This window comes from Neofelis nebulosa, chromosome 2 (genome assembly GCF_028018385.1).
Source record: "Neofelis nebulosa isolate mNeoNeb1 chromosome 2, mNeoNeb1.pri, whole genome shotgun sequence".
Lineage (NCBI taxonomy): Eukaryota > Metazoa > Chordata > Mammalia > Carnivora > Felidae > Neofelis > Neofelis nebulosa.
The window spans coordinates 55,548,424-55,562,903 of record NC_080783.1 but is presented as its reverse complement, the minus strand read 5'-3'; the positions used below and the strand labels follow the sequence as shown (position 1 = coordinate 55,562,903).

At 40.8% G+C, this 14,480-nt stretch overlaps 1 protein-coding gene across 16 annotated transcripts in view; it reads left to right on the top strand.

The window, feature by feature from the left end:
• Positions 1-14,480, top strand: part of OSBPL6 (oxysterol binding protein like 6) — a 218,002-nt gene that overhangs the window by 138,906 nt on the left and 64,616 nt on the right. For all 16 annotated transcript variants that reach the window (XM_058712846.1, XM_058712888.1, XM_058712870.1 and 13 more), the window contains 3 exons: positions 3,592-3,684; positions 11,493-11,615; positions 14,191-14,244. In XM_058712846.1, coding sequence (XP_058568829.1) covers positions 3,592-3,684; positions 11,493-11,615; positions 14,191-14,244 — 270 coding nt within the window. The remainder of the gene's footprint in view (positions 1-3,591; positions 3,685-11,492; positions 11,616-14,190; positions 14,245-14,480) is intronic.

The window sequence follows — 14,480 nt, the reverse complement described above, 5'->3', positions numbered from 1 at the left end:
TCTCAGGAACCCTTTACCCTTTTTAAAACTAATGAAGACCTCAAAGAGAGTTGTGTATATGTGGATTATGTCTGTCTGTATTTACTGTATTAGAAATTAAAGTGTATAAAACATTTAATATTTCTTAATATATTTATTTATTTATTAAAAAATTTTTTTTAAACGTTTATTTATTTTTGAGACAGAGACAGAGCATGAATGGGGGAGGGTCAGAGAGAGGGAGACACAGAATCTGAAACAGGCTTCAGACTCTGAGCTGTCAGCACAGAGCCCGATGCGGGGCTCGAACTCACGGACCGCGAGATCATGACCTGAGCCGAAGTCGGCCGCTTAACCGACTGAGCCACCCAGGCGCCCCTTAATATATTTAAAAATAAAATAGACTCACCACATGCTAGCCTCAATAACATTTTTTATTTTAAAAAAGTATTACCGGGGCACCTGGGTGGCCCAGTCAGTTAAGCATCTGACTTCAGCTCAGGTCATGATCTTACAGCTCGTGGATTCAAGCCCCATGTCAGACTCTGTGCTGACAGCTCAGAGCCTGGAGCCTGCTTCGTATTCTGTGTCTTCCTCTCTCTCTGCCCCTCCCCCACTCATGCTCTGTCTCTCTCTCTCTCAAAAATAAACATCCAAAAAAAAATTTTTAACAATATTACCAAAATTAATTTTAGTGAGAATTATAATGTTTTACATTTTTGTAAAAAAAATTTCTGATGTTTGTAGAAAACAACTAGATTCTCAGTCGGCTTCTGTTTAATATGTTATAATACCACATGTTATGTATCCTCCAAAAACCTCCACTGTATATTAATGAGGGAATGAGAATTAAAAAGGCAAGTAACTTCTTGGCTTTATTATAAAAGGAGTTTTCACCTCTCAGACCCCCTGAAAGAGCCTTAGGGACTCCCAGGTTCATGGACTACCTTTTGATAAATCACTGCTCCAGAAGCTAAGGGGTAAAGTGATGAGCAGCAAAGGAATGGGAGGTTTGGCCTTTTCTGTATTTCTCTGTTGTGTTTGAATCTTTTGTAATGAGCGTATATTAGTTTTGTCATTTTAAAACATAAAAATAAAATGAAAGTTGGGAGGGGGACATTACCTCCCAGAAGAAGGTAATAACATTCTTGGGGTTGTTTTGTTTTGTTTTGGTGGGGAGCGGGGGGCGGGGGTTGGGGGGAAGGACAGGGAGAGAGAGGATCCCAAGCAGGCTCCATGATCAGTGCTGAGCACAATGTGGGGCTCAATCCCATGACCCTGAGATCATGACCTGAGCTGAAATCAAGAGTCAGATGCTCAACCAGCTGAGTCACCCAAGCGCCCCATAACATTCTTGTTTCAACAGCAACAAAATTCTCATTTTAGTTTCTAATTATATGCTCTCAGAATACATCTAAAATTTAAATTTAGCTGATATGTTTTGAATAGGATCCTATCCAAAATACCAATATGCAAGTCCTGAGTCTTTTGCTCCCTTTTTGTCTAAGATCTGAACACACACCACCAGCTTTTCACTCCATAAGATGCCTTTGCTTTTGACTATCTCACAAAAGGCACTGACACAAATATGGATACTGAGCTACATTCATCATTTTTCTCTGCTCATTCAGATAAATCCAAAAATGGGAAGAACAGAGTCCCAGCTAATGCTTAGATTGTCCTTGGACACTATAGGTGTCAGATTAGGAATTCTTGCTGCCCAACTTTATATTTGGCCCCCAAATATCTGTTCTTTTCTTATTTCTTATATTTCCTCAAAATTGGAGAAATGGGGAACAGTTCATAAACTTTTCACTGTAATTATTCTTTGTTTTTTAAAAAAATTTTTAATATTTATTTATTTTTGAGAGACAGAGCATGGGTGGGGGAGGGGCAGACAGGGAAGGAGACTGAGAATCTGAAGCAGGCTCCATACTCTGAGCTGTCAGCACAGAGCCCCAGGTGGGGCTCGAACCCATGAACCATGAGATCATGATGCTTAACAGACTGAGCCACCCAGGTGCCCCAATTATTCACTAATAAATGATTTTAAAAATGCATTTGGGGAGGATTTCAAAATCTGTAATCAGACACTTTATTCTCAAGGTAATAGAAATAACCAAAAGCTTGGAAACTTACCAAGAAATTAGAATAATTTGGCTCAGGTTGGAGTGTAATTTTTTCTTGAAAAAGCAAATATTAACCTAATCATTTTCCAGTGAGATATCAAAAAACAGAGGCCTCAATAAGTAAATAAAATACTGACCTCATTTATTGAAACAGTGAAATGTTCCCACTAGAGTAAAAAAGTTACTTTTCATTTTCAGCCTACACCTAAATATTAATTCCATTGAGTTATTTCTTTGATGTCTTTCAGGTTTATTCCCCCATAGAAAATACTTTTTCCCAAATACACAAGTTATATCTACTTATTGCATTAAAAAATAAGAAAAAATTAAAAATACCTATAATTCTATCCCCTTTATGCAGCTGCTGTGAACATTAGGGAACATGTTTTGATTATATGTATAGTATCATATTCTACATATTCTTGATAGCCTGATTTTTCAGTTGACAGAACATCAGGGGTAGTTTTTCCATATCAGTAGATATAGATCCACATTGTCATTTTCGATCACTGTATGGAGTTGCCTTATAAGTCTCATATGTGTTAGATGTTTTTTACTATAGTAAAATAATAGTAAACTGTCTGTCCTTATATCTTTGTATAGCAAATCTGATTCCTTCAGGGTAAAGATTTAGCTATGGGATTGCTAGGTCAATGAGGCATGTTCTTCTTTTTCCAAAGAGTTTTTTTTTTTTGTTTTTTTTTTGTTTTTAATAAAATGGCTCCTCTTTAGAAAGATCACACCCGATTTATACTCCCTTTCTCCCATCTGATCTATTCTTGAATCTAATGGTTTAAAAAAAAAATCATTATTTGGTTTTCATTTCTTTGAATACTTCTGAGGTTGAGGTTGAACATCTTTTCAAATGTCCTGCATGAGTTGCCTGTTAATGTTCTTTGCTATTTTTCTGTTGGAAAGTCACTGATCTGTGAGTGCTTTTTGTAGTCTATAACACACATCTACTGTTTTGTACTTGATGAATCATTTTCTTCTCTGCTCATTTAAGAATTTTTGTAAGATACTATGATTACAATGATTTCATAAGGATTATAAGAAACTTTAGAGACTAAGTGGTATTAAGGCTCTGGGGTTTTTGATGTAGACCTTCCCTTTTGTCTGTTGCCCTCAGAGAGAGGTAAGCAGATATTTTTATGTAAGCCTAATTGTCTAAGTGGTGGATATACATTCTCGTAAAGTAATAAATATGTTGAGGCATGCTCTGTGGTTTTTTAAATGTGTGCAATCTCTGACTTTTTCTCGAAGACAAACCAGCTGTTGTAGAGCATATCTGGAAGAGGGGAAAACAAAATCCCGTGCTGGCATTTTTCTGACTGTTGCTGCTGCCTTTGGTCTCCTCAGGAACTTGCCATCGTTACCATGGCTCACTGTGTTTACTGTAGTTCACTGTGTGACCTCGCCCCCGTGTCCATCCATGTGAAAAATGGGCTGTCTCACCCTGGGATGTATTTCCATTTATTTTCAGAGTATCCACGTCTTGGAGAGGACTGCTTCCTCCAGCACCGAACCCTCTGTAAGTCGGCAGTTGCTAGAACCGGAGCCTGTCCCCCTCTCCAAGGTCAGTGGTGGAATGTGGTGCTTTCTCAGACGGCTTGATGCCTGCTGTGGGCCAGCTGGATCGTAAACAGCTCTTACACCTGACTCCCCTGAGGTAGCTGTGATACCTGTTGTAGCACTGTGCTACCATGTCTTTCTGCCTCCAGTATGTAAGGTTTCTCTGCCCTGTGTAAGGGAGGAATAGATGAAAGTATATTTTGCTGCAATTTGCAAGGTTACAAAGATCCAAAATACTCTTGCGTTTAAAGGAAGAGAAAGTATTATCGTTCCCCTGTTGGAGACATGAGCAGATATTTCTATGCCAAGCTAATAGGGAGAAAAAAATCACTGGGTCCAACAGAAAAAAATTAAAAATAAAAAATAACACCACCACCACCAGCAACAACACCTGTTACCATCATGGCCCCTGCACTGTGCACCAGGCATTGTGCCAGGTGCTTAAATATATTATCCCATTTAATATAACCCTTGCAAACAGCTCCATGCAGTGGAGGTATTTATTACATTTACAAACATGGAAACCAAGAATTAGTAACTTGCTCAACGTCTGAAAAAGCTAGCAGAAAGTAGAAAACGTAGCAGAGCAGGGATTCAGACTTAGACCGTTTCAGTGCTAGGCCACCTGCAGATAAAATAGTACCTACCTGAGGGGCTGCTGGATGTGAGGGTTCCAGCCTTCTCCTTATATCTGGCCTGCCTTGCAGTGAGCTCTTGGAAGAACACTGCAGATTATTAAGAGCTCTTCCATTTAATGGAAGCCAGCATTCCCTCCCTTCAGCCTTGTCTTTCATGGACTAGGGAAACATCTAAATTTATTTATGTCTAAAATGCAAAATCCTAAAGAAAAGCTGGGGAGATGCCATCCTGCTCACCCCTACCTCTTGCTCGACTCCTGCGATCTTCAGTGGGCTGCCTGTCTTGTGGAGAAACTCAGCAAATAGACTGCATGGGGATTTTGAGTTCAGATATAAAAATAGCACTTTATTTCCCCCAAACGACTTTGAAATATGTTGAACTGATTCTTCTTTGCTTTCCCTGTGTTAAACAGAATCCTTTAAGGAAAGAACACTTTCCTACCCTAGTGGTATGGAAAATATGTGCTTGTACTCTTCATATTTAGAAGATATTACAAGCTATGAAGTTTGTGTTATTGGACAGGAGTAGATTGCTAATCTAAGGAAAGGGGGTTACTAAACTTAAAAAATAATTTAGAGAGATATAGAAAGTAATCTGATTTCTATTTGAATGGCAAACAGAGAATGGTGACTTGGTAAATACAACTGGTAATCTCTTTGAAAATATCAGCTCTCTCTTACAGGCAGCTAACAGAGAGAGAGAATAAATAAATCCTGGGGCCATGGGAACAGCAGCTAACATTTATTGGGCATCTACTTTGTCTCAGACATTGGATCAGTACATATAGTCTCTCACATAATCAGCCTACTGGATGAGGTGACTATTGATGTTCTTCTCATTTTACTGATGAGGAAACTGAGACTTGGCGCCTAAGTAAGCTAGTTGTCCGGAGTCAGATAGGTGGTGTATGACAGAGACCAGGATGGTGAGAGATACACAGTGAAAAGAGAATGACACACAGAAATGACAAGGAGAATTGCTGGGCTGAAAACCACAAATAAGGAGGAACTTCCTGGTCGGTGAACACGGGGAGGCACTGGAGGATTGGCACCCCTGCGGAGGGCACGGAACTTCCTCACCCTTTCCCCGTACCTTGTCCTCTGCATCCCTTCCACCTGGCTGTTCCTGAGTTGTATCCTTTTACAATAAACTGGCGATCTAGTAAGTATAATAATTAATAATAATAATAATAAGCAAACGCACACAAGACTTGCTTGGGTCCTTCGTCCCCACCAACTGCATCTCGAACCTCCATGGCATCTCACTTTACACTCCAGCTACATCCACCTGCACACAGTTCCCTACACTGGCCATGCTCTTTCTCTCCTCCACTGCTGCATGTCTGCTCCTTCTGGAGTGCCCCTAGCTGAAACCCCTACTCTTCTAAGTCAGACCCACAGGAATCCTTCTTCAGATGCTGTTTATCACCCCCCTACCCCAATGCACCCTCGGCCCCAGGCTGTCCCTGCACTTACCACATCTGTTACTTTATTTTACATCCTTTCTTACATCGGGTCCTCTAGAAGAAAGACCTGAGACTGGGCTTAGGGTGTTTGTGGCTCATTATGGGAGAGCCCTCAGGAGAAAGGGTAAGAGAAGAGGTTAGGACAGTGCGGTGCTGGCAAGAAATGGTTTTGGCCGGAGTCTACCTTCAGCCCGACTCCACAGTGAGCCCTGGGCATGCATTGTATCACAGTGTTGCTGTCACTCTGAGGCAGGGATTTTTGTTCCGTCGGCTGTTGGTACTCTTGTGTCCTTCAGCAGTTGAGAGTCTTGAGGGAAGGAGATGCTGAGGTGTAGATGCCCCAGCCATGGAGGAGGGAGATTCATGCCCAGGCTCTATGGCCCCAGCTTCAGTAAAAGGCAGTTCACGGTAGAAGGAGGGAGCCTCTACCGCTGGGGCGTGGATCCACTGGGCTCTTACAGGCATCTAGGTGGGGCACCAACTGTATCCACTTCCCATTACTCTTCCACGCTGTTACCCACTTGGATCTTGCTGTAGGACTACACTATTGTTGTTGTGTTTTGTATTAATACCACATTGCTCAGGGCCTCATGAAATCAGAGGGTCCCATCCATTCCAGATACCAGAGCATCTCACCATCCCTTTGAGAAGAGATGGACTTCCTGGGCCCTGGTCGACGGTAGAAGAACATTGTTTGAAGTACACATTGTCCTGTCTCAGGATTTGTCGAAATTCTTAGTTTGGTTGATGTAGCACCCCACCCCCATCCCCGACACTCATGCCTCTGGAGTATACCCTTGAGAAAGGAAGTGTCTCAAATGAACAGATGAGGGCTGTTACTAGGTTACTTTCTGATTTTAGTTGTTGTTATTAGATTAAAAGTATATTTTAAATTTCCGTAATAGTAAAAATGTTTGTGTATCTGACTCAAGTCCCGATATGGTCACATAAGGGCTTTTGACTGTTTCCATTACAAGTGTACCTACAAAAATTGGAGACTTTTTTTTTTTTTTTTTTCAACGTTTTTTATTTATTTTTGGGACAGAGAGAGACAGAGCATGAACGGGGGAGGGGCAGAGAGAGAGGGAGACACAGAATCGGAAACAGGCTCCAGGCTCCGAGCCATCAGCCCAGAGCCTGACGCGGGGCTCGAACTCACGGACCGCGAGATCGTGACCTGGCTGAAGTCGGACGCTTAACCGACTGCGCCACCCAGGCGCCCCAAAAATTGGAGACTTTTAAACAGAAAATTAATATCCATTGAAATTACAAAAAATCCTTCAATTTTCAGAAAGTAATTTTAAGTTCCTTAAGATAGACCTAGTCTACTAAGCATAGAGGTGGGTCCTATTAAGTGCTGAGATGGGCTGTTTTCATTTCTTACACACCTTATTTGTAACATTGTCATCTGCAGTTATAATTGAAATAGGGAGGATGTTGTTTGCTCTGGATTTACCTTTTTGCCTCTTTGTCAGTTGGACAGCTTATTTAACTATAAGAACTGTATTGGGATTCTTTTCAATTTCTTTGGGTTTAGTAATATTGAATTAGAGCAAATAGAGTTATTTGTTTGGAGCTACTGCATTTATGTTTAAGAAATACATTTTAACCTTTTGCCTTTTCTGTCTTATCCCTTTATTTCCCTCCTCTGTAGTTAAACCAAGAAAAACACTACTGTGATAGAAATCAGTAGCCATTGTGCCACAGGAACAAGCTGGTATTATGGTCTGAGTTTAATTAGAAAAAAAAAAATCCAAAAAGCATTGTACTTATTATTAAATGTTTCCATTTTTACAAGTTATCCAGAGTATTCTTCATCACATATATATGTATTTACTTACGTATACATGTATACATATATACATATACATATGTGTATATATACACACACGTACACCATACAGATCATATATGTATATATACACACAGGCCACACATAATGGCCACACATACATATATAATGTATATATATATATACACCCACATACCACACATCATATATATGCATGTGTACACACACACACACACACACACACACACACACAGAATAGATGAAAGATGAACACTAGCCTTCAAATGAGAACTAGTTGAAAATAAAAATGTTATTCTAGAGATGCTATACATGGATAGGGCTACTAAAAATAGAAATGTCATTAAATACAGCTGATATCTAAGAACAGAGAAAGCTCTAATGAATATATTTGTACATATACAGAGAGTTATTCTTTAATTATGTGATTATATCAAACTTTTAAAAAGAAATCAGTAAAAATCCATCATTTTTATGAAATTTTTTGTCTACTTTCTTTGGTGAGAGTAGAACCTAGTATCTTCTCTGATGATTGCAACATTATTCCTAAGCAATGCTCACTTGTTGAGGTGCAGTTCAGTATTTTATTTTATTTTATTATTATTTTAATGTTTATTTATTTTTGAGAGACAGAGAGACAGAACACGAGCGGGGGGGAGGGGGGGCGGGCAGAGAGAGAGGGAGACAGAGAATCCGAAACAGGCTCCAGGCTCTGAGCTCTGAGGCCCAAGGTAGGGCTCGAACCCACAAACTGCAAGATCAGAACCTGAGCCGAAGTCAGACGCCTAACGGTTGAGCCACCCAGACGCCCTCCAGTTCAGTATTTTAAAATGGGAATACCAGAGCACCCCACTTTGTGCTCCAGATGATAATGCCACCTGTACTGGTATTGTCCAAAAAACATGGTATACAGCCTGAAACTGTCTCATCAGAAACATTTTTTAAAAAAATTACTGCATTTGGGTGTTGTGTATAAGTGATAAATCACAAAATTCTACTGAAACTAATGTTACACTATATATATTAACTAATTGGAATTTAAGTAAAAACTTTAAATATATATATCAAAAAATATTACTGTATCTAATTAACAGTTTTGACCAGCTGAACCACATGTCTTAACAGTATTATCTTTATATCACCTCACGCCAGTCAGAGTGGCCAAAATGAACAAATCAGGAGACTATAGATGCTGGAGAGGATGTGGAGAAACGGGAACCCTCTTGCACTGTTGGTGGGAATGCAAACTGGTGCAGCCGCTCTGGAAAACAGTGTGGAGGTTCCTCAGAAAATTAAAAATAGACCTACCCTATGACCCAGCAGTGGCACTGCTAGGAAATTACACAAGGGATACAGGAGTACTGATGCATAGGGGCACTTGTACCCCAATGTTTATAGCAGCACTCTCAACAATAGCCAAATTATGGGAAGAGCCTAAATGTCCATCAACTGATGAATGGATAAAGAAATTGTGGTTTATATACACAATGGAATACTATGTGGCAATGAGAAAGAATGAAATATGGCCCTTTGTAGCAACGTGGATGGAACTGCAGAGTGTTATGCTAAATGAAATAAGCCATACTGAGAAAGACAGATACCATATGTTTTCACTCTTATGTGGATCCTGAGAAACTTAACAGAAGACCATGGCCGGCGGGGGGGTGGGGGGGGTGGGGGGGAGTTACAGAAAGTGAAGGAGGCAAACCATAAGAAACTCTGAAATACTGAGAACAAACTGAGGGTGGATGGGGGGTGGGGGAGAGAGGAAAGTGGGTGATGGGCATTGAGAAGGGTACCTATTGGGATGAGCACTGGGTGTTATATTGGAAACCAATTTGACAATAAATTTCATACATTTAAAAAATAAATAAATAAACAGTATTATCTTTAAATAGAATATTATTTCTTGGGGGCATCTGGGTGGCTCAGGCGGTTAAGTGTCCAACTCTTTTTTTAATCTTTATTTTTGAGAGAGACAGAGTGCAAGCAGGGGAGGAACAGAGAGAGAGGGAGACACAGAATCTGAAACAGGATTTTTTTTTTAAATTTAATGGGACACTATCAGTTACTGTAAAGGGTTCTTAATGTTGCTAAATGAATATTAGTAGGTATGTTTTTGTAAGGTAAATAGTTCATTCAGTGGGGACCCCTCAGGGATGACCAAGTAGATAAAGAAATGACACTGGTCTCAGATTGGTTTTCCTTGTGGAGTAGGGGACATTTACAGTTGCATTTGGGAGGACAGAGGCATGATGTTGGCTTAGAGGGCTTTTCATAAGCCAGGAGTGTCTCCTAGGCTTAGCAATGCTAGAATGAAGCAATGTTCAGCTGCATCTCCTAGAAACATAGCTTACTGTGAAAAAACACACCCCATTTATACATGCTTGGACTTAAACATAGATTTGACTTGGCCATAGGGCAAGCAGCTTCTGGGATGGAAGGAGGGAAAAAGGAAAAGAGGAATGGATGATAAAATGCTAGCCTCTCCCTTCTCGTCCCCAGGGCCAATGTCCGTAACCAATCGTGGCACCTTTGCCTCTGGGCCTTGTCAGAGCCTCACAGTCCTTCAGCAGGGGCGGCCACCACCTAGACATTTGTGCCAGCAAGTCCAAGATGGAACTCATCAGTTCCTGTTGGAGCCTTGTTGTGTGATTGAAGGATGATTCCTGATAGAATATATGTCTTCAGAAGACAGTTTCCTGAATCCGTTTGGGATGGGGCATTCTGCAGAGATGCCTGCCCTGATCTGTGGGCTTGTCCCGCTTTCTGAAGCTGAGGCAGTGGAGCAGGTTACACCGAGAGATTGTGCTTCCCTGCGCCGGGAGCAGGATCATAGCAGTTGTGAATGGGACGTGATGTTTGCTCCTGCCTCTACTGCTTGCTTTGTGACCCATGCCTGAGATATTGAATGGGAGTGTTTGCCAGGTCAGCGGTTACTTCAGGGCGGTGTAGGCCCGTAGGAACCGCCCGGTCCAAGGATTTGAAAACCCAGGATGTCGCTAAGGGTTGGGTATCTAACACGGAAGCAGAACTGAGGGGGGCCGTGACGAACTGAACATGTCTGGACACCCATCCCTCAGGGCAGACCCAGTGCTGCCAGATCTGATAGACTTTAGCAAAACACTCAAAATTCAGATTTTTTATACCTGAAATCATCTGACTTTTAAATGTTGACAGCTCATTAAAAAATTTAGACATCATAGACAAGACAAAATGTGTCTTATGAAAGAGGAAACCATGATTTGGCCTGTTTTTAACAGAGGAAGGTGATAGCATAGCCTCCAAAATCCCAGATTTCTGGCTTTCAAGTCTGGTGCTCTTTACATGGGCGCCCAAGGGTGAGTGTTTCTCAGGATGTGTGTCTCTGAAAGCATGGACTTCTGAGTGTCCTGTGGCAGGCAGGGCATTTCACGAGCCCTCTGAAATACGTGCAGCCCGTAGCACTGCTTTTAGCTGGGCAGGTGATGGGCCACTCAGACCACTGCAGCCTTTCCATTTTATACAGGAGCCCAGGTCTCCGCACTAATTGAACATTTGTCATCAAAACAGCCTTACTTTAAAACGTTAAAGTGCCTTTGTGCCCAGAGACGAACTGTCTGGAAAAATGCATTTTAAATCTTCTGAGTACATGCAATCAAAACTCCATTCTGCTCCAGCCCCCAGCCCCCAGCCCATCTCTGATGGACCTGCATGCATCCAGGTCTACTGGAAACTCATTTTAACCTCACTTGTAAGTGCGTCGCTGTGTCTGATGTTAGAATTTGCTTCAGAATGTGGTTCAGACTTCCGGTGTGTCCAGTGTTGTTGCAAAAGCAGCTTCTACTTAAGAGTCTGCTTTGACTGTGTCATCAAACACCCAAGAAATACGTGATTTGTTTTTCTTCTTTTCTCTCAGGAAGCTGACAGCTGGGAAATTATAGAAGGGCTGAAAATAGGCCAAACCAATGTCCAGAGACCAGACAAACATGAAGGCTTTATGCTGAAGAAAAGAAAATGGCCTTTAAAAGGCTGGCACAAGGTACCATTTTCATCATATTCATCTCCAGACCTTCGTCGTCAATAGAGAAGATCTTATTTGGTGTCATTAGGTGGGAAATGAAGAGAATGGTTGTATGTGTAAAACTAATTTTCAAAGCCTTTTTTGTTTAACCGTGTGGGCTACAACCCATTATACCCATTTAAGTCTGAGATACATAATATCTGTATGCAGGGAAAAAATATTTTACATTATATTTGAAATCCAGTTTGTACATGTTGTCTATTCTACTTTTTCATTTTAAAATAATATGAATATAGAAAAATAATAACATGAATGTATGCTTATTAAATATTCTCTGAAATAAGATGTTTTTAAATGCATGCATATGTTCTGTTCCATTGGATGGATTTATGCTATATATCGCACCGTTATTGAACCAATTCCCTATTGCTGCACATGTAGGATATATCTAACTTATTTACTATAATGCTGTTGTGATGAACATCCTTATACACAAATTTCCATTTAAGTCCTTGGAATAAAGTCCTGGAATTACTGTTACCAGTGCAAACTAAAGATGGAAAATCACAGAAGTCTGTTTACTGCTCTTAAAAGTATGTGATTTATTCCTCTCTCCCCTACCTCTGCATCCTTTCTCCATCTTCCAGTTTTAATTATGGAGAAAATATTTTGTACTACACCAATGCAGTTATCTAAGTAACAAGAATTCTGTGAGGCTAAGAAGGAGAAAATTATCCTCCATTTTCAATATAAGGCCTTCAACAGACCACCAGTACCTTCTCTGAAATCACTGGAAGAACAGGTTCATGTACTTGCTGCACCTGCTGATGGATTTCATCTCAGAGCAGATGGATCTATTGGCCCAAATGACTGGCTGGTGACTCTCCAGTGGCCCAAAACAAGGATGTTATGGATTATAGCATCTTTTGCAAACGCATTTTTTGCGATTTAAGAGGAAGACTTAAAAATTAACCGACGGCAAATGCCCTACTTCCCAGTCTCTGTGCGTGAAATAAAAATAGCTCGAAGAGGCTTCTGACTAATGTTCCTTTCAGAAGCCTTCTCAGTCTCCCCTGAACCCATAATATTATCCCAATAGCAAAATTTCTGTCCACCCTTGTTCTTCCCTGGATTTTGGCCAGCTGGCCATACTGCTTCCTAGAATCACCTTTTGCTTTTCATTCTGGCTTCACCACTTTGCAATTCCTCGAATCACTGGCTTTGCTAATCTCTTCCCCCATGATCACACAGTAGGTTATCCCTGCTAACATTCTTTGATAGGTAGAAGTGGAAAAGTAGAGAAAAGAAGTCAAAGAAACCAATGTTACATGACTCACTAACTTTAATTTAGCATTCTCAGGTCCACATCTCAGTGGTTCAACAGCCATTCTTTCTAGGCCATACCTTTGAGCATTTTTCTATATCAGTAGTAGGAGGTTCTTAACTTGGATTGCCTTTTCTCCTGGTCTCTAGCGCCATCAGATATTTAGTCAAGCATCAGCATATGTGATTGCCCGTGTCTTGGGTGATTGAGTAATCAAGTGTTTTTCAACTGTGGGTATACTTTCTTCTGGTGCTTTCTTATTGCCCCCCCCAGTACCTGTGTCAAAAGGGTTTTCATGGCTTTCTGTGAGTTCTGTGCAGAGTATCCCTGGGCTTGACCACCTGCTACCTCAGCAGCTAAGTGGTCCCAAATCACATAAAACCTTCCCAGCAGACTAATTTTCCAGCCATAGAAAGACTCCTTGCACTTTTAGAGACCATAGGAGGGCACTGGACCCGTTGTTTGAGTGGGTCCTGAGAATTGTGTGTTCCCTTGTGAATTGCCCATGGAAAGGAAACCAGCAGAGTCTTCCTGAGTGTTTGTGGAGCAATAATGGCTAGATTCGTTTGGAGTGGACCAGGAGCTTCTTGAAGGAGACAAAAATTGCCAAAAATCTCTCTCTCTCTCTCTCTCTTTTTTAACCCTGAATGTAATTTAGAAGAATTTTTAATCTCTTTTAGTGAAATGCAAGCATTTTGCTAAGTGGAGATAACAAATATATTGCTAAAGCTCCTTCGTAAATGTTCCAGATAATTTATTACTCCTCCTAGATCTAGTTCACTGGCTTCTGTAACAGACTTGAGCATTTTCAGGAATTTTCCATGGTATCCAAGGAAATGCAGGAGTTTACATCCAGAGTGAACAATTCCCTGTAGAGAAGCTCCTTACAGAATCACTGTGATCTAAACTGAGTTATTCTCATTTCTCACTTTCAAAGACACCCTGATGTGGTTTATTCAAAAGTCTTGGCTGTGGGTCCCGAGACTCCATCCCCCAGGCCCACTCCCTTCAAGGAAAAGCATGGCGAGAGATTCGCTCTCCATCAGATGGTGTGTAAAAGAACCCTAGTAAGCTAATAGTATGGAATTCAAGCTCAGATTTCCTTACCATTTAATGTGACTGACTATGGCCAGGTACACTGAATTCATATAAGTTAAAATGATCAAACATACTGATTACTAAATGCCAAGCAGCGTTAGACCCATGCTTGCGAATGTTTTATAGAATTCAAAATGTAGACGGTAACTGGGCGTTGTTTGGTTCTTGCAGCGGTTTTTTGTCCTGGATAATGGCATGTTAAAGTATTCCAAGGCACCACTCGATGTAAGTAGCACACAGGACATGTTTCAAAGATTGTTTTAAAGTGAGTAAACACCACAGTTGTGTAAGCCTTGTGACATAGCTACCAGCTTTGTGCTCTTCTGTGCCTGTAAGATTTAATAAGTTACCGTGCTCACTTCAGCAGCACATATATCAATAAGTTACCAAACTTCCATGTCCCATGGAAGATGTGTTTCATGCTTATGCTCAAGCTAGCATAAAAATCTCAGACGGGAGCA